Raw genomic sequence first — 18,663 nt, forward strand, 5'->3', positions numbered from 1 at the left:
TTATCACCAATAGTAGCTTATCACAGGGGTACCGAATTTAAAGGGAGCCACCACCCAGGCAAGGGTTAACACATAGGTAGATTCCACAAGGTTCCCCAATCACGCATCGTAGTAGCCATTTATCGATGTGCTGGGTCAATGTTCAATGCACCCTTGTGGGCACTCGAAAGTTCCAACCAGTGACCCCTTAGCACTGGGTTCCTTCTATTGTCTGACTCCAACTGCAACTGACTGTGTGTGAGTGAGTGTCCTTGCTCAAATCAAAACAGCTGCAGAGTCAAATAGTTCCGCCCCTCTCTCTCTCGTAGTAAGAATCAAACAGGAGCCGAGAAAGGTGGCGGCTGACGTCACTTAGGCACTCTCTCTTAAAATGACAGTCCACGGCGAGATAAACCTAGGGCTTCATTACACTTGGCTTACCCATAACCTTCTATTTTTCTAAGCTCCATGTACCTATCCAAAAGTCTCTTAAAAGACCCTATCGTATCTGTATCCGCCTCCGCCACCATTGCCGGCAGCCCATTCCACGCACTCACCGCTCTGCGTAAAAAAAACTTACCCCTGACATCTCCTCTGTACCTATTCCCAAGCACCTTAAACCTATGTCCTCTTGTGGCAACAATTTTAGCCCTGGGAAAAAGCCTCTGACTATCCAAATGATCAATGCCTCTCATCATCTTATACACCTCTATCAGGTCACCTCTCATCCTCCGTCGCTCCAAGGAGAAAAGGCCGAGTTCACTCAACCTCCTTTCATAAGGCATACTCCCCAATCCAGGCAACATCCTTGTAAACCTCTTCTGCACCCTTTCTATGGTTTCCACATCCTTCCTATAGTGAGGTGACCAGAACTGAGCACAGAACTCCAAGTGGGGTCTGACCAGGGTCCTATATAGCTGCAACATTACCTCTTGACTCCCAAATTCAATTCCACGATTGATGAAGGCCAGTACACCATATGCCTTCTTAACCACAGAGTCAACTTGCACAGCTGCTTTGAGCGTCCTATGGACTCGGACCCCAAGATCCCTCTGATCCTCCACACAGCCAAGAGTCTTACTATTAATACTATATCCTGCCATCACATTTAACCTACCAAAATGAACCACTTCACAATTATCTGGGTTGAACTCCACCTGCCACTTTTCAGCCCAGTTTTGCATCCTATCAATGTCCTGCTGTCACCTTTGACAGCCCCCTACACTATCCACAACACTCCCAACCTTTGGGTCATCAGCAAACTTACTAACCCATCCCTCCACTTCCTCATCCAGGTCATTTATAAAAATCACAAAGAGTAAGGGTCTCAGAACAGATTCCTGAAGCACACCACTGGTCACCGACCTGCATGCAGAAAATGACCTGTATACAACCACTCTTTGCCTTCTGTGGGCAAGGCAGTTCTGGATCCACAAAGCAATATCCCCTTGGATCCCATGCCTCCTTACTTTCTCAATAAGCCTTGCATGGGGTACCTTATCAAATGCCTTGCTGAAATCCATATACACTACATCTACTGCTCTTCCTTCATCAATGTGTTTAGTTACATCCTCAAAAAATTCAATCAGGCTCATAAGGCACGACCTGCCCTTGACAAAGCCATGCTGACTATTCCTAATCATATTAGGCCTCTCCAAATGTTCATAAATCCTGCCTCTCAGGATCTTCTTCATCAACTTACCAACCACTGAAGTAAGACTCACTGGTCTATAATTTCCTGGGCTATCTCTACTCCCTTTCTTGAATAATGGAACAACATCTGCAACCCTCCAATCCTCCGGAACATTGATGATTCAAAGATCAATGCTAGAGGCTCTGCAATCTCCTCCCTCTCCTACCACAGTAGCCTGATGTACATCTCATCTGGTCCCAGCAACTTATCCAACTTGATGCTTTCCAAAAGCTCCAGTACATCCTCTTTCTTAATACCTACATGCTCAAGCTTTTCAGGCCGCTGCAAGTCATCACTACAATCAGCAAGATCCTTTTCTATAGTGAATACTGAAGTAAAGTATTCATTAAGTACCTCTGCTATTTCCTCCGGTTCCAGACACACTTTCCCACTGTCACATTTGATAGGTCCTATTCTTTCACGTCTTATCCTCTTGCTCTTCACGTATTTGTATAATGCCTTGGGGTTTTCTTTAATCTGCCAGCCAAGGCCTTCTCATGGCTCCTTCTGGCTCTCCTAATTTCCTTCTGAAGTTCCTTCCTGTTAGCCTTATAATCTTCTAGATCTCTAACATTACCTAGCTCTCTGAACCTTTTGTATGCTTTTCTTTTCTTCTTGACTAGATTTACTACAGCCTTTGTACACCACGGTTCCTGTACCCTACCATAACTTCCCTGTCTCATTGGAACATACCTATGCAGAACTCTACACAAATGTCTCCTGAACATTTGCCACATTTCTTCCATACCTTCCCTGAGAACCTCTGTTCCTAAGTTAAGATTCCAAGTTCCTGCCTGATAAGCCTCATAATTCCCCTTACACCAATTAAATGCTTTTCTAACTTGTCTGTTCCTATCTCTCTCCAATGCTATTAGAGATAGAATTATGATCACTGTCTCTGAAATGCTCTCCCACTGAGAGATTTGACACCTGAGCAGGTTCATTTCCCAATACCAAATCAAGTACAGCCTCTCCTCTTGTAGGCTTATCTACATACTGTGTCAAGAAACCTTCGTGAACACACCTAACAAAGTCCACCCCATCTAAACCCCTTGCTCTAGGGAGATGCCAATCAATATTTGGGAAATTAAAATCTCCCACCACGACAACTCTGTTATTATTACACCTTTCCAGGATCTGTTTCCCTATCTGAGCACGAGAGAATCTCACAAATTTCTGTAGATATACAGTGGAGAGTATTTTAAGGGGTTACATCATTGCCTGATATAGACAAGCCACTGCACAGGATCAGAAGAAGCTGCAAAAAGTTGCCATCTCTAAAATAGACACTAGCCTCTCCAGCATCAAGGATGTCTTCAAAAGGTGATGCCTAAATGGGTGACATCCATAGTTTAGGACCCTCATCACCCAGGACATGCCTTCTTTTCATTGCTACCATCAAGGAGGAGGTGAAGGGGTCTGAAGACACACACTCAATGCTTTAGGACCATCATCTTCCCCACCACCATCAGATTTCAGAATGGACAATGAACCCATGTACACTACCTCATTATGTTTTTTTATTTTTCCGTGAGTGTGTGGGTATAAAAGGCTGATTCTGTGAGTTACTCTGGCAGACATTGTGAAAGAGAATACCAAGGATTCCTATAGATTATATGAAGAATAAGGAGCAAAACTGGTCTTCTTGAAGATCAGCATGGTCATCTATGCATGGAGCTAAAAGTGATGAGGGAGATCTTTAATCTCTTTGCATCAATATTTACTCAGAAATAGACACAGAGACTATAGAATTGAGCAAAAGTACAGTGAAGTCATGGACCATATCCAGAGTATTGAAGCAGAGGTGCTAGCTGTTTTGAGGCAAATTAGGGTGAGTATATCCCCAATGCTTGACAAGATATCCCCCTAGATATCGCGTGAGGCTAATGCATAAATTGCAGGAGCCCTGGCAGAAATATTTAAAATGTCCTTGGTCACGATTGAGGTGTCAGAGGACTGGAGCATAACTAATGTTCTGTTGTTCAAGAAAGGCTTAGGAATAAGCAGGAATAATGTAATATGTAACAGTATGCACAGAACAGACCCTTCAGCACACAATATTATACTGACTCTTTAACATATTCCATGATCAATCTAAACTTTCTCTCCAACATAGCCCACAATCCTTCATTTCTCTTTCATCCATGAGCTTATCTGAAAGTCTCTTACATACCTCTAATGTATCATTCTCTACCACTGTTTCCAGTAGTGTGTTCCAGGCACGTACCGCTCTGTGTGTTTAAAAAAAAAAATCCTACCTTTGACTTCTCCCCTAAAACTTTCCTCCACTTACCTTAAAAGGATATCCTCTGGTATTAATCATTGCAGCCCTAGGAAAAAGAACTGTCCACTTTATCTGTGCCTCTTACAATCCATTATACCTCTATCAAGTTGCCTGTCATCCTCCTTCACTCCAAAGAGAAAATCCTTAGCTTCCTCAACCTTTCCTCATAAGGCATGCACTCTAATCCAGGCAATATCCTTGTAAATCTCTTTAAACCTTCCATATCCTTCCTACAATGAGGCAATCGGAACACATGAATATAATACTCCATGTGTGGTCTAATCAGAATTTTATAGAGCTACAACATTACTTTGCAGCTCTTGAACTCAAGCTCTGGATAATGAACACCAACGTACACTGCTTTAAACACTCTATCAACTTGCATAGCAACCTTGAGGGACCCCCAAGATCTCCATGCTCCTCCACACTGCTAAGAATCCTACCATTAACCTTGTACTCTGCTTTCAAGTTCGATCTTCAAAAGTAAATCACTTCACATTTTTCCAGATTGGACTGTGTTTGTTACTTCTCAGTCCAGCCTTGCACCCAGTGTCCCCACATTGTATCCTATGACAACCTTGTATACTATTCACAACACACCAATTTTCATGTTATCTGCAAACTCTCTAACCTACCCTTTCACTTCCTCATCTGAGTCATTTATAAAAATTACTAAGAGCAGGGGTCCCAGAACAGATCCCTGCAAACACTACTCATCAAAGACTTCCAGGCAGAATACACTTTGCATTCACATGGGTGCTCGTTTCCATTGATTGCATGCCTGATGACCTTCTGAATGAACGTACAATGAGGAAACCTTACTAATTCCATAAACACCACATCCACTGCTCTCATGAATTTGTTTTGTCACTTCCTCAAAAAAGTCAATCAGACTTGTGAGGCATGACCTGCCCTTCACAAAGCCATGCTAAGTATCCTTAATCAGACTATTCTCTTCCAAAGGCTTGTAATTCCTGCCCTTAAGAATCTCCTTCTTACATTTGCCCACTTTTGACATAAATTCTTAATTTTCTTGAACAAAGAAACAATATTTGTCATCAAATTGTTGTATTTGTTATACTACCATTAAGATCGCTTACCATGCTATCCCATGCCCAGACCTTTGGAAAGTCTGATCACCTGGCTGTACTTCTACTCCCTGACTATAGACAGAGGCAGAAGACTTCAGCACCAGTAGAGAGGATCAAGAAGGTATGGACAAGGGAGATGGAGGTGTGCTTACACAAGAGGTCTACAGCAGATATGATCTCACTGACTCTTAACGTGGCCTTGGACAATACTAGCAATGACATCAGGCTGTCATTTATTGACTACAGCTTAGTGTTTAACACAATCAGTCCTACAGTTCCAAGTTAAAATGCTCCAAAACCTGGGCCTCTGTATCTCCTTCTGCAACTGGATTCTCAAATTCCTCACTGGAAGACCGCAGTCATGCAGATTGGAAATAACATCTCCACCTCACTGATAATCAACACTGCTGCATCTCAAGGATGTGTGCTTCTCCCACTGCTCTACTCTACACCCATAACTGTGTGGTTAGGGACAGTTCAAGTGGCATCAAATGACACAACCATAGTTGGCAGAATTTCAGATGTTGGCAGGAAGGTGTACAGGAGCAAGATAATTCAGTCAGTTTAGTGTATTCCAGCAACAACCTTGCAGTCAATGTCACTAAGACCAAAAAATTGATTGTGGACCTCAGAAAGGCCACACACACACCAGTCCTCATCAAGGGATCAGAAGTTGAAAGGATGAGCGATTTCAAGTTCCTGAGTGCCAACATCTCTGAGAATCACATATTGATGCAGTGACAAAGAAGGATTGATAGCAGCTTTATTGGCGTGTCACGGTAGCATTGTGCTTTGCACAACGTTTTACAGTATCAAGACTGAGGTTCATTTCCCACCGCTGCCTGTAAAGAGTTTGTATGGTCTCCCCATGACCATGTGAATTTCCTCTGGGAGCTCTGGTTTCCTCCCACAGTGCAAGATGTTGTGGTTGATTGCTCATTGTAAATTGGCCCGTGATTAGGCTAGGGTTAAATTGGAGGATTGCTGGGTGCTGTGGCCTGGAGGTCTGGAAGGGCCTGTTCTGTGCTGAATCTCAATAAATAAATAAAATACATTAAGAGTTTGAGGAGATTTGGTCTGTCACCAAATTCATTCACAAATTTCAATAGATGTATTGTGGAGAGCATTCTGACTGGTTGTATCATTGTCTAGTATTGGGGGGGGGGCACTGCACAGGATCAAAATTAGTGCAGGAAGTTGTAAACTCAGTCAGCTGCATCATGGGCACTATGATGTCTCCCCAGCATCCAGGACATCTTCAAGGACATCCTCAAAAATATGGCATCTATCATTAAGGATCCCCATCACCCAGGATATGCCCCCTTCTGGTTGCTACCATCAGGGAGAAGGTACAGGATCATGAAGACACACACTCAAGGAAACAGCTTCTTCCTCTCCACTATCAGATTTCTGAATGTGCATTGAATCCATGAACGCCACTTCACTACTTTTCCTCTTTTGGCATTACTTTTTAATTTAACTTTTTTAATATATGTACTTCTCACTGTAATTTACAATTTTGTATTGTGTATAGCGATGTACTGCTGCCACATAACAACAAATTTCACAATACGTGCTCGTGATATTAAGTGTGATTCTGATGCTAAACAACCTCCACACCTCTGCTTTGCATTTCTCTAAAAACATCTGTTCCCAATCCTTGCCTAATACCATCATAATTCACCCTCCCCAATTAAATACTTTCCCATCCCTTCCACTCCTATCCTTATCCATGGCTATACCAAAGGTCTGGGATTTGTAGTTACTATGTCCTAAGTTCACATAGAATAACTAACGGACTGGAGCATGTTGAAGTTAAGAGATCTGTCACCAAATCAGGTTCATTGCTTAGTACTAGTTACAGAATGGCCTCTCTTCTGGTCAGCCTGTCCACAACTGTAAGGAGTGCCTAACAAATTCTGTACTATCTATAACTTTTGCATTAAGGAGTTGCCAATCAATACTACTGAAGTTGAAGTCACCCATCGCAACAACCTTTCTATTTTTTTTACATTTCCAAATCTGCCTGCTTTATCTGCTCTTCAATGTCCTTGTTGCTTTGAGGTGGCCCACAGAATAGAGTGATTGCTCCTTTCCTATGTTGGTAAGCCTGACATCAGCCATGGATAAATGATTGGAAGCTAATCAATGGGAGAGGGCACATAAGTATTTGGATAGACATGGCCTGGTTAAGAATAGTCAGCATGGCTTTGTGCGTGTTAGGTCATGTAAAACCAGTCAAGTAGGTCACCAAGAAAGTTAATGCAGTGGATGCTGTCTACATGGACTTTGACAAATACAATTCAGCATGGGAGGCTGGTTCAAAAAGCTAAGTCAATTAACATTCAAGATGTAGCAGTCAATTGAATTCAGCATTGCTTAGCAAGAGAAGCAAGTGGTTGTCTCTCTAACTGGAGGCCAGTGACTAGGGGCATATTGCAGGAATTGGTGCTGGGAATATTGTTGTTTATCATCAATATTAATAATTTTGATGATGTGGTAATGGGGGTGTAATGGACAGCAAGGGGGCACCACAGTAGCATAGTGGTTAACACAACACTATTACAGAGTTCAGAGTTCAATTCCAACAGCATCTGAAAGCAATTTGGAAAGCATAGGGTATGTACATCCCTAAGAGGACAAAGTACCCTAAAGGCAAGATGCACAACTGTGGCTGACAAGAGAAGTCAAAGCCAACATAAAAGCCAAAGAGAGGGCAAATTATAGTGCAAAAATTAGTGGGAAGTTAGAGGATTGGGAAGCTTTTAAAAACCAACAGAAGGCAACTAAAAAAATTAAGGGAAAGATGGAATACAAAAGTAAGCTAGCCAATAATATTAAAAGAGGATACCAAAAATTTCTTCAGATATATAAAGTGTGAAAGAGAGGCAAGAGTGGATATTGGACTGCTGGAAAACAATGCTGGATAGGAAGTAATGGGGGACAATGAAATGGTGGATGAACTGAATAAATATTTTGCGTTAGTCTTCACTGTGGAAGTTCCAGCTGTCAAGGGTCATAAAGATACCATTACTTGAGAGAAGGGAAACTGAAAGGTCTGAAGATAGCTAAGTCACCTGGACCAAATGGTGTATACCCCAGGGTTCTAAAAGAGGTGGCTGAAGAGATTGTGGAGGCATTAGTAATGATCTTTTGAGAATCACAAGATTCTGAAATGGTTCTGGGAGACTGAAAAATTTCAAATGTTACTCCACTCTTCAAGAAGGGAGAGAGGCAGAAGAAAGAAAACTACCGGCCAGTTAGTCTGGCCTCAATGGTTGGGAAGATGTTGGGAGTCGATTATTAAGCATATCGTGTCGGGGTACCTGGAGGCACATGATAAAATAGGTCAGCAAGGTTTCTTCAAGGGAAAATCTTGCCTGACAAATCTGTTGGAATTCTTTGAAGAAAAAACAAGCAGGCTGGACAAAGGAGAATCGATTGATGTTCTGTTCTTGGATTTTCAGGCTTTTGACAAGGTGCCAGACATGAGGCTGCTTGACAAGCTATGAGCCCATAGCATTACAGGGAAGATTTGAGCATGGATAAAGCAGTGGCTGATTGGCAAGAGGCAAAGAGTGGGAATAAAAGGAGCCTTTTCTGGTTGATTGCTGGTGACTAGTGGTGTTCCACAGGGGTCTTTGTTGGGACCAATTCTTTTTACGTTATATGTCAATGATTTGGATGATTGAATTGATGGCTTCATTACAAAGTTTCCAGATGATATGAAGATAGGTGGAGGGGCAAGTAGTATTGAGGAAGTAGAGAGGCTACAGAAGAACCCGGACAGATTAGGAGAATGGCCAAATTGGAAGATGGAGTACAGTATTGGGAAATGTATGGTCATGCACCTTGGTAGAAGAAATAAAAGGGTTGACTATTTTCTAAATGGAGAGAAAATACAAAAAACTGAGGCTTAAGGGACTTAGGAGTCCTAGTGCAGGATTCCCTAAATGTTAATTTGCAAGTTGAGTCTGTGGTGAAGAAGGCAAATGCGATATTATCGGCCTTGATAGAGTGGATGTGGAGAAGGTGTTTTTCTATGGCCAGAGACTAAGACCAGAGGACACAGTCTCAAAATAGAGATGAGGAGGAATTTCTTTAGCCAGAGAGTGGAGAATCTGTGGAATTCGTTACCACAGGCAGCTGTGGAGGCCAAGTCTTTATGTATATTTAAGGCTGAGGTTGATAGATTCTTGATTGGTTAGAGAATGAAGGGATATGGGGGGAAGGCAAGAGATTGGCACTGAGATGAAAAATTGATCAGCCGTAATGAAATGGCAGAGCAGACTCGATGGGCCAAATGGTCTAATTCTGTTCCTACGTCTTATGATCTGTAAGAAGACTGTACATTCTCCCTGTAAGTGCTCTGGTTTCCTCCCACAATCCAACAATGTACCGGTTAGTAGGTTAATTGGTCATTGTAAATTGTCCTGGTGTTAAATGGGTCGCTCGTTGAGCTGGAAGTGTCTGTTCTGCGCTGTATCTCTAAATACAATTAATTAAGTCTGAAAAAGAAATGGAAGAGTCAGAGGTGATCCATGTGAAAGTGAGAGCTAGGTGGAAGTTAAAGGTAATGAAATTTTAAAGTTCTGCATTTCTGTGGCACTATTTGGATTATCAATGTACTGGCAAATGCTGAGGGAATGGGCCCATCCCGCAGATAGACAGGCTCAGCTAGGATACAAGTGAGTCTCCGTAATGGTGAAAAGAGTTAAAGGGTTTGTTCAGAGTTCAAAAGGAATATTAATGGCAGTGGTAGAGGAGTTACTTCATGTCAGTGGTTATTTTCATGTTCTTTTAGTATAACTCCTTCTCAAAAGTATGTGTATTTTCCCTTTTTTTTGAGCATGCCCAGTATCTGAATGTGGGAATGAAAAGAAACCAGCTTGTTTAGTATTCTGCGGCAGTCAGCTTTTCTAATTAATCATACTGGTTAAGTGTTTATTAGTGGTAATGTACACGTGGTTCTACAGGCTCTGACTCTTGTTGTGAAATATGTTCTCCTGTCACTGGTCCTCAGGAATCAGCACTTCCAAGATTTGGTTCCCACTAAGTTTGACTCAACTAAAATACAGTTTATCGCAAAATGTGATTCTCAACAGTTGAACTTTACAATCCTGTGGGGCACACGTTTTTTGTGCAGTTTATGAGTACTGACTGGCATTGATAACCATTGAGAAACATATATTCTAGTAAAGATTGATATCCAAGGAGTGGAAATCAGTGGTTGGGAAACCAATAGTTAAGTAAGAGTTAGTCTCTTGGGTAATTTATAGTCTGATGCAAATCCATGAAACCAACACCTGTAAAATATTTGAGAAACAGTGATAGATGGTGAGATATACAGCCTGTTTTGTATAGTGCTAAGATTCATGGTTTAATAGTAAAAGAAGAATCCAGTACTGTGATGTACAATTTCAATGTCTTCCTTTTGCTAGATTCTCACTGGCAGGATGCCACTCTGGAAGAGCTGGAGAGCAACCTGAGGACAGTGCACAGTCACGTTCAGCTCAATGCCTTAGCAACTTGTGCCTCAGGAGCAATTGAGCACCCAAAGCTGGAAGAAAGTAAAGGTTTTATTTAACTTGTATATCTAAAAGTCCTGATGAGGGGTCTCAACCTGAAATGTTGACCACTTATTCATTTCCATAGATGTTGCCAGTTCTGCTGAGTTCCTCCAGTGTTTAGTATGTATTGCTCTAAAAGTTGAAGGTGTCTGTTGTTATCCTTGTCTGATATGTCTAAAGAAATTGCAGTCTTTGGTAGCAATGGGAGTGGTGAGTCCTCCAAGTTAGATATGGAAAAAGATAAGGTTGGTCCTCTAGTTAAGATTCTATGTTGGGGGAAGTTTAACTTCAGCAGCATAAGAGAAACATAGAAACATAGAAAATAGGTGCAGGAGTAGGCCATTCGGCCCTTCGAGCCTGCACCGCCATTTATTATGATCATGGCTGATCATCCAACTCAGAACCCCGCCCCAGCCTTCCCTCCATACCCCCTGATCCCCGTAGCCACAAGGGCCATATCTAACTCCCTCTTAAATATAGAGAACTGACGAATGTAGATTGGGAGTGAATGCTTGCAGATACAACAACGTCTGACAGGTTGGAGTATTTTTCAAAGAGAATGTGTAAGAGTTCAGTTGTGGTATATTCTCATAGAGGTGAAAGACAAAGATGGCAAGATTTGGGAACCTTGGATGACAGTTTAATGAAAGTATGATCAGGGGAACAAAGGAAGCAAAATAAAAATGGGCACTGCTATTAACTGAGTGTCTTGATGAATATAGAGTAGGAGAAAACTTAAGATAAGAATCAGGGATGATCTTTGACAGACAATATTAAGGAGAAATCCCAAGACATCCTATAAGGATATTGGGAGCAGGAGGGTAGATAGGGAAGGAGTGAGTCACCTGTGAGTAGATTCAGGGGAAATAGACAAAGTCCCAGATAAAAATTTGTCATCTTACTTCCCGAGGAAGATGTGGAAGATGATAAGTTCAGGGTAGAGTTTGTGAATAACTTGGAGCAGGTCAGAATTAAGAAGTGTCATCATGTGGATTAGGTCACTATTAGCTATCCTGGAGCACAAGGTGGATAAATCCCTAGGGGAGGGGATTTGGACCATAAGACCATAGGACACAGGAGCAGAATTAGTTCATCAGGCCCATTGAGTCTGCTCCACCATTCAATCATGGATGGTCGTTTTTCTCTATCTCCTCCCCAACCCTAGTTCCCGGCCTCTCCCTGCCCCCCCCCCCCGTAATCTTTGATGCCATGTCCAATCAAGAACCTATCAATCTATGCCTTAAATACACCTCATGGCCTGGCCTCCACAGCTGCACGTAGCAATAAATTCCACAAATTCACCACCCTTTGGCGAAAGAAATTTCTCCACATCTCTGTTTTAAATCGATGCCCCTCTATCCCGAGGCTGTGCCCTCTTGTCCTGGACTCTACCACCATGGGAAACATTTTTTCTACATCTACTCTGTCTAGGCATTCAAAAGGTTTCAATAAGATCCCCTCCCCCCCATCCTTCTGAATTCCGGCGAGTACAGACCCAGAGCCATCAAACGTTCCTTGTACAATAACCCTTTCATTCCCAGAATCATCCTTGTGAACCTCCTCTGGACCCTCTCCAATGCCAGCACATCTTTTCTAAGATGAGGGGCCCAAAATTGTTCACAATACTCAAGATGAGGCCTCACCAGTGCCTTATAAAGCCTCACTGTATTCTGGCCTGGCCAAACAAGGGGCTTGGACCTGGTGGGAAAGTGTTGAACAACGATATCCATCTTGGAATGTTCTGTGGCAGATGGAACCGCTCCGCATTTCTTTTCTGTGCAGAGCAGCGTACTATCTGCTCCCAACACCTGCCAACCTTAGCACCTGGTATGAAGATAGGACAGACAGGTGTGCTGCTTGTGGTGAGAAGGGAACACTTCAACATATCTTGAGTGCATGCAGAGTCAATCTTTCCAGTGGCATGTACACTTGGAGACATAACAACATTCTCAAAGTTGTAACAGAAGCTGTAGAGCAGAGAGTACTGCAGCACAACTTATCTCATGCCCCATGCTGCACAGAACATCGCATATCATTTGTGAAAGAAGGCTCCAAGTAAAGGGTGTACAGCGCAGGTTCACGATCAAGCATACTTTCTTCAGCCAATGATTGGTGTGTCAAGGCTGACCTGGATGGGAAGGGCAGTTTCCCGGAGCAAATAACTTTCACCACATTGCGTCCAGATATAATCGTATGGTCTGACACCAGTAGAGAAGTGGTTATTGGTGAACTCACAGTCCCCTGGGAAGACAACATCGATGAAGCCCATGAGCGCAAGTTAACCAAGTATGCAGAATTAAGATCAGAGTGCAGAGACAGAGGGTGGAAGGTCTCATGCTATCCATTCGAAGTAGGCTGCTGTGGATTTATTGCATTCACTCTCCAGAAGTGGCTGTGTGACCTTGGCTTCACTAGAAGAGAGATCAAGTCAACCAGCAGGGCTGTAGCTGAGGCAGCAGAGAAAGGATCAGCATGGGGTGTGGACCAAGTATGTCCAGAGGGGCAGATAGTCAGACAGTGTATACATATCTTGTAAACCCCTTCAGTAGTTGCATAGGCACCTGAAGAGCAGACTATCTGTTGGATGGAAGTGACCAACAACTCTGATAGAGGCAGATGCCAAGTTTTTAAGCTTTAGCACTGCTGGCCCACCACCTCGAGGGAGTCTTGAACATAAGCGGGCCGAAACTCCTGAAGACAGGTGGCAGATCAACTGATGATCCCACTGGTGATAGCACAGGACAGTTAACATCTTAGCCCAGGTGTATTTTGTAACTCTAGATCTCTTGAAATGAATGCTAACATGGCATTTGCCTTCATCACCACTGACTCAACCTGCAAGTTAACCTTTAGGGTGTTCTGCCCAAGAACTGCCAAGTCCCTTTGCATCTCGGATTTTTGGATTTTCTCCCCGTTTAGAGAATAGTCCACACATTTACTTCTACTACCAAAGTTCATTTGCCATTTTCTTGCCCATTCTCCAAATCTGTCTAAGTCCTTCTGCATCCTACCTGTTTCCTCAACACTACCTGCCCCTCCACCAATCTTTGTATCATCTGCAAACTTGGCAACAAAGCCATCTATTTCATCATCTAAGTCACTTGTATGCAGCATAAAAAGATGTGGTCCCAACACCAACTCCTGCGTAACACCACTAATCACTGGCAGCCAACCAGAAAAGGATACTTTTATCCCCACTCACTGCCTCCTACCAGTCAGCTAATGCCCTAACTATGTTAGTAACTGTCCTCTAATACCATGGGTTCTTAACTTTCAGGGGATGACTTTTAGCAGACTGAAATGCTTGAGCATGTAGATATTAAGTAAGAGGATATGCTGGAGCTTTTGGAAAGCATCAGGTTGGATAACTCACCGGAACTGGACGAGACGTACCCCAGGCTACTGTGGAAGGCGAGGGAGGAGATTGCTGAGCCTCTAACGATGATATTTGCTTCGTCAATGGGGACGGGAGAGGTTTCGAAGGATTGAAGGATAGCGGATGTTGTTCCATTATTCAAGAAAGGGAGCAGAGATAGCCCAGGAAATTATAGACCAGTGAGTCTTACTTCAGTGGTTGGTAAGTTGATGGAGAAGATCCTGAGAGGCAGGACTTATGAACATTTGGAGAGGCATAATATGATTAGGAATAGTCAGCATGGCTTTGTCAAAGGCATGTCGTGCCTTACGAGCCTGATTGAATTTTTTGAGGATGTGACTAAACACATTGATGAAGGTAGAGCAGTAGATGTAGTGTATATGGATTTCAGCAAGGCATTTGATAAGGTACCCCATGCAAGACTTATTGAGAAAGTAAGTTATTGAGAAAGTATTGAGAAAGAAAGTAAGGAGCCATGGGATCCATTGCTTTGTGGATCCAGAACTGGCTTGCCCACAGAAGGCAAAGAGTGGCTGTAGACGGGTCATATTCTGCATGGAGGTTGGTGACCAGTGGTGTGCCTCAGGGATCTGTTCTGGAAGGTAATGTTGAACCTATATAGGACCCTGGTCAGACCCACTTGGAATACTCTGCTGAGTTCTGATCGCCTCACTACAGGAAGGATGTGAAAACTATAGAAAGGGTGCAGAGGGGATTTACAAGGATGTTGCCTGGATTGGGGAGTATGCCTTATGAAAACAGGTTGAGTGAACTCGGCCTTTTCTCCTTGGAGCGATGAAAGATGAGAGGTGACCTGATAGGGGTGTATAAGATGATGAGAGGCATTGATCGTGTGGATAGTCAGAGGCTTTTTCCTAGGGCTGAAATGGCTAACAGAAGAGGGCATAGTTTTAAGGTACTTGGAAGGTTTAAGTTATATATGCAGAGAATGGTGAGTGCGTGGAATGGGCTGCCGGTGGCGGATGCAATAGGGTCTTTTGAGAAACTTCTGGACAGGTACATGGAGTTTAGAACAATAGAGGGCTTGGGTAACCCTAGGTAATTTCCAAGATAAGGACATGTTTGGCACAGCTTTGTGGGCCAAAGGGCCTGTATTGTGCTGTAGGTTTTCTATGTTTCTAATCTGGAAAGGCAGGAACTGATAAGAGAAAGTTAACATGGCTTTGTGTGAAGGGAAATGCTGTTTCACTATTTAGACACTCAAATCAAGTTTATTATCAATGTTGTGAATTTTTTTTTTGTTTTATGGCAGCAGTACCATGCAAGGTATAAAGAAATACATGTCAAAAAAAAAACAGCTTGTAAGCAGGCCCTTTAGCCCAACTGGCCCATGTCAAACATAACATCATTGCTGTTACCAGTTGTCTGTGTTGTCCAAGCACCTTCCCCTCCATGTAATTATCCAAATAGCTCTTAAATGTTGTAATTGTATCTGCCTCAGCCACATTCCCTGGCAGTTCATTCTGGGTACTTGCTATAAGAGGTTATTTCTTAGGTTTCTTCTAAACCTCTCCTCTGTTATCTTGTCAATACCTGCCACGATTTCATAAATTTCTCTGAGGTCAGCCCTTATTCTCCTATTCTCCAAAGAATGAAGATCACTGTGTGTGGCCAATTTCTTCCTAAAACTCAGGTCCTCTGGTCCAGGAAGTATCCTTGTAAATCTCTTCTGCATCCTCTCCAGGCTGACAATGCCTTTCCAAGAGCAAGGTGACTAAAACAATCATAATATACCAGTTGTGGCCTCACCAATATTTTGTATCACAGCAACATAATGTCCCCACTGTTTGACTTGGTGAAATGCCTTCTTCAGCTCTCTTCTTCACCATTGTGTTTACTTGCACGGCAGCTTTCACTGAGCTGTGTACTTGGTCTCCCAGATTCCCCTGTTCCAAAATGTTCATCAGTGCACTGCCATTAATTGTACTGTGTAAGTCCTATTCTATTTTCACTGTTCGAAATGCATCGCCTAAATTGATCCATTTGCCATTCCTCAGCCCACCTACCTAACTGATAAAGATCCCCTTGCAATTCATTTTAATCTTTTTCAAAATCAACAACACCCTCTAATTTTGTATTATCAGCAAAATTGCTAATCGCACTATATACATCCATATTTAAATCACTTCTATAAAGAATGAACAACAGAAAACCTAACACTGACCCCTGTGGCACCCCACTAATTACAAGCCCCAGACAAAGAATCAATCTTCAACTATCACCCTCTGCTTCCAATTTTGAATCCAACTCACTAATTCCATCTGAATCCCATGCAACTTGCAAAGCTGATCAAGGATTATTCAAGGCCTTACTAAAGTCTGTATAAACAAAATCCACTGCCCTACCTTCATTTATCCCCTTAGTTACTTCTTCAGAAATCTCCAAAAGATTCGTCAGATATCACCTTGCATGCACAAAACCATGTTGACTATTCATGATCAGGCCTTGACTATCCAAAGGATGGTAGATCTAGTTCCTGAGAATTTCCATGGGCAACTTCCCCACAACTGAAGTCAGGATCATTGGCCTGTGGTTTCCTGGCCTGTCTTCCTACCCTTATTGAACAATGGAACATCATTAGTCATCTTCAGTCTTCTGGAACTTCATCACTGGCTAACAATGGCGATGTCTTTAAGGGTCTCTGTGATATCTTCCTTCTGTCAGGACCCTCACAATTTCTTCTCTTATTTCTCACAATGTCCCGGGATACACACTTGATCAGGCCCCATTTTATGCCTCAATACTACTAGCACCATTCCTTTCATAAAATTGCTTGTTGAATATAATGGCAAAGTGCAGAAAAATCCAAATTAATAAGTGAACATAGAACAGAATGCTAGGAGCAATAAGAGTATTTACAAATTAATGACATATTTCATCAAACTAAATACTTTTAAATGCCTCTAACTTATTGTAGATTGTAGAAAAGGTATCCACATTTTCTCAAGAGGTAATAATGAAGTTCAGGCTATCCCAGAGGCTCTCATGTCGCTCATCAGTAAGGCCCTGACCAGTAGCAACCATCGGGTGAGATTTGCTGCAGCAATTTGTCATATCACGATGGAGAAAATGAATGAAAAAGTCGAAGAGATTCTTCAGGATACCCTCCTTCATGGTAAAGACCATCTCTATGTGACATAAGGGTCTTTGAATTTTATCTAGTACCCTTCACATTCATTCAAAATGGCTAACAAATATTCTTGATAGTTATTGTTCTGTTGGAGAAAGGATGAGAGCCAGTGGGGCAGCAGTGAATAATAACAAGATAAATTATTTTTCATCGGTATGTTTGTGAGGTATAAATGCTAGTCAGGGCATAGGTAAGAACAATGCTGCTGTTCATCATTAGTGCTGTGGGATCTTCTACATGTACCTGGTTCAGCTGAACAATTCACTGACTGACAGCAGTGCCCATTCACACTGCTGCAGGTGTGCTCTTGTACTCGGATCTGAGGCCTGAAGCCTCATGTCAGCTTCCTTCTTGGAGGCCAATCAGCCCTCATAGAGCCATAACTAACAGTATCATGATTAATTGTTTCAATTTTCACCCATCCCAACCACTATTTCTCTGAGATTTCTCATTTGGTTTCCAGTCATTTGAAGCAAGAAGTTGCAGATCACTGGTTTGTATTGGTGCCTGAAATAATGTTGGAGTCGCAAGCAATGAATGCTTTCTTTTTAAACTCCAGGAGATGTGTCTGATCGTTGGATTGCAGCACAAAGCCTGGCCCTCACTGGTGATGATAGTTATCCTGTGGTCAATAGAATTATCCAGCATCTCTTCGAAACACCAGATACTCAGACTGCAAAGCAAGTCTGTCTCATCCTGGGCCCACTCTCTGAGAAGACGGTATGTGAACCAGGATACCAAAGAGTAACAGCTCTGACAAATGCGCTGCTTAACCCCCTACCATCAAACAAAGGCACATATAGGCTCAGAATTCATGGTCAAGTTCTAGTCCAGGATCTCTGGACTAGCAAGCTTTGCCTTACAGGCAAGGAAACTTGTGAAGATGGGAGATGATAGTCTGAGGGTGGTTGGATCTGTCATGGAAAGTGTTCATTCTAGAGGTGCTAACCTAAGGGGGGGTAGGCTTGCAGCAAGCTCATTGGGTCTATAGCTGGAATGATGGTGCCTTTGATAGGATTGTACATTTTTTAAAATTTAGAGATAAGCATGTTAACAGGCCCTTGTAGCCCAATAAGCCTGTGCCACCCAGTTACACCCATGTAACCAACGAACATACCAACCTGTACACCTTTGGAATATGGAAAGAAACCAGAGCACCTGGAGGAAACCCATGAGGTCACAGGGAAAAAGTACAAACTCTTTACAGACAGTGTTTGAATTGAATCTGTGTTGCTGGTATTGTAATAGTGTTATGACCATAAGATACAGAAGCAGAATTAGGTCATTTGGCCTATCGTGTCTGCTCTGCCATTCAATCATGGTCAATTCCTTTCTCCCCACCCACCACCTTCTCCCTGTAATCTTTGATCCAGTGGCCAATCAAGAACTTATCAATCTCCACCTTAAATGCGCCCAGCAACCTGGTTTCCATAGCTGCCAGGCTGAAAAAAATTGTTTGAATCTCTGTTTTAAATGGATGCCGCTCTATCCTGAGGTTGTGCCCTCTTGTCCTTGACTC

At 42.6% G+C, this 18,663-nt stretch overlaps 1 protein-coding gene across 13 annotated transcripts in view; it reads left to right on the forward strand.

Annotated features, from left to right (window-relative positions):
- The window catches only part of heatr4 (HEAT repeat containing 4), a 215,762-nt gene that overhangs the window by 48,356 nt on the left and 148,743 nt on the right, over positions 1 to 18,663 (forward strand). For 9 of the 13 annotated variants that reach the window (XR_011886603.1, XM_072263529.1, XM_072263497.1 and 6 more), the window contains 3 exons: positions 10,489 to 10,623; positions 16,932 to 17,129; positions 17,704 to 17,864. Coding sequence is in view for 12 of the 13 variants with exons in the window: in XM_072263529.1 (XP_072119630.1) it covers positions 10,489 to 10,623; positions 16,932 to 17,129; positions 17,704 to 17,864 (494 nt within the window). In the remaining variant the exon portion in view is untranslated. The remainder of the gene's footprint in view (positions 1 to 10,488; positions 10,624 to 16,931; positions 17,130 to 17,703; positions 17,865 to 18,663) is intronic. The other 4 variants (XM_072263520.1, XM_072263593.1, XM_072263538.1 and 1 more) reach the window with 3 other exon arrangements.

The sequence above is a fragment of the Mobula birostris genome, chromosome 1, assembly GCF_030028105.1.
Source record: "Mobula birostris isolate sMobBir1 chromosome 1, sMobBir1.hap1, whole genome shotgun sequence".
NCBI lineage: Eukaryota > Metazoa > Chordata > Chondrichthyes > Myliobatiformes > Myliobatidae > Mobula > Mobula birostris.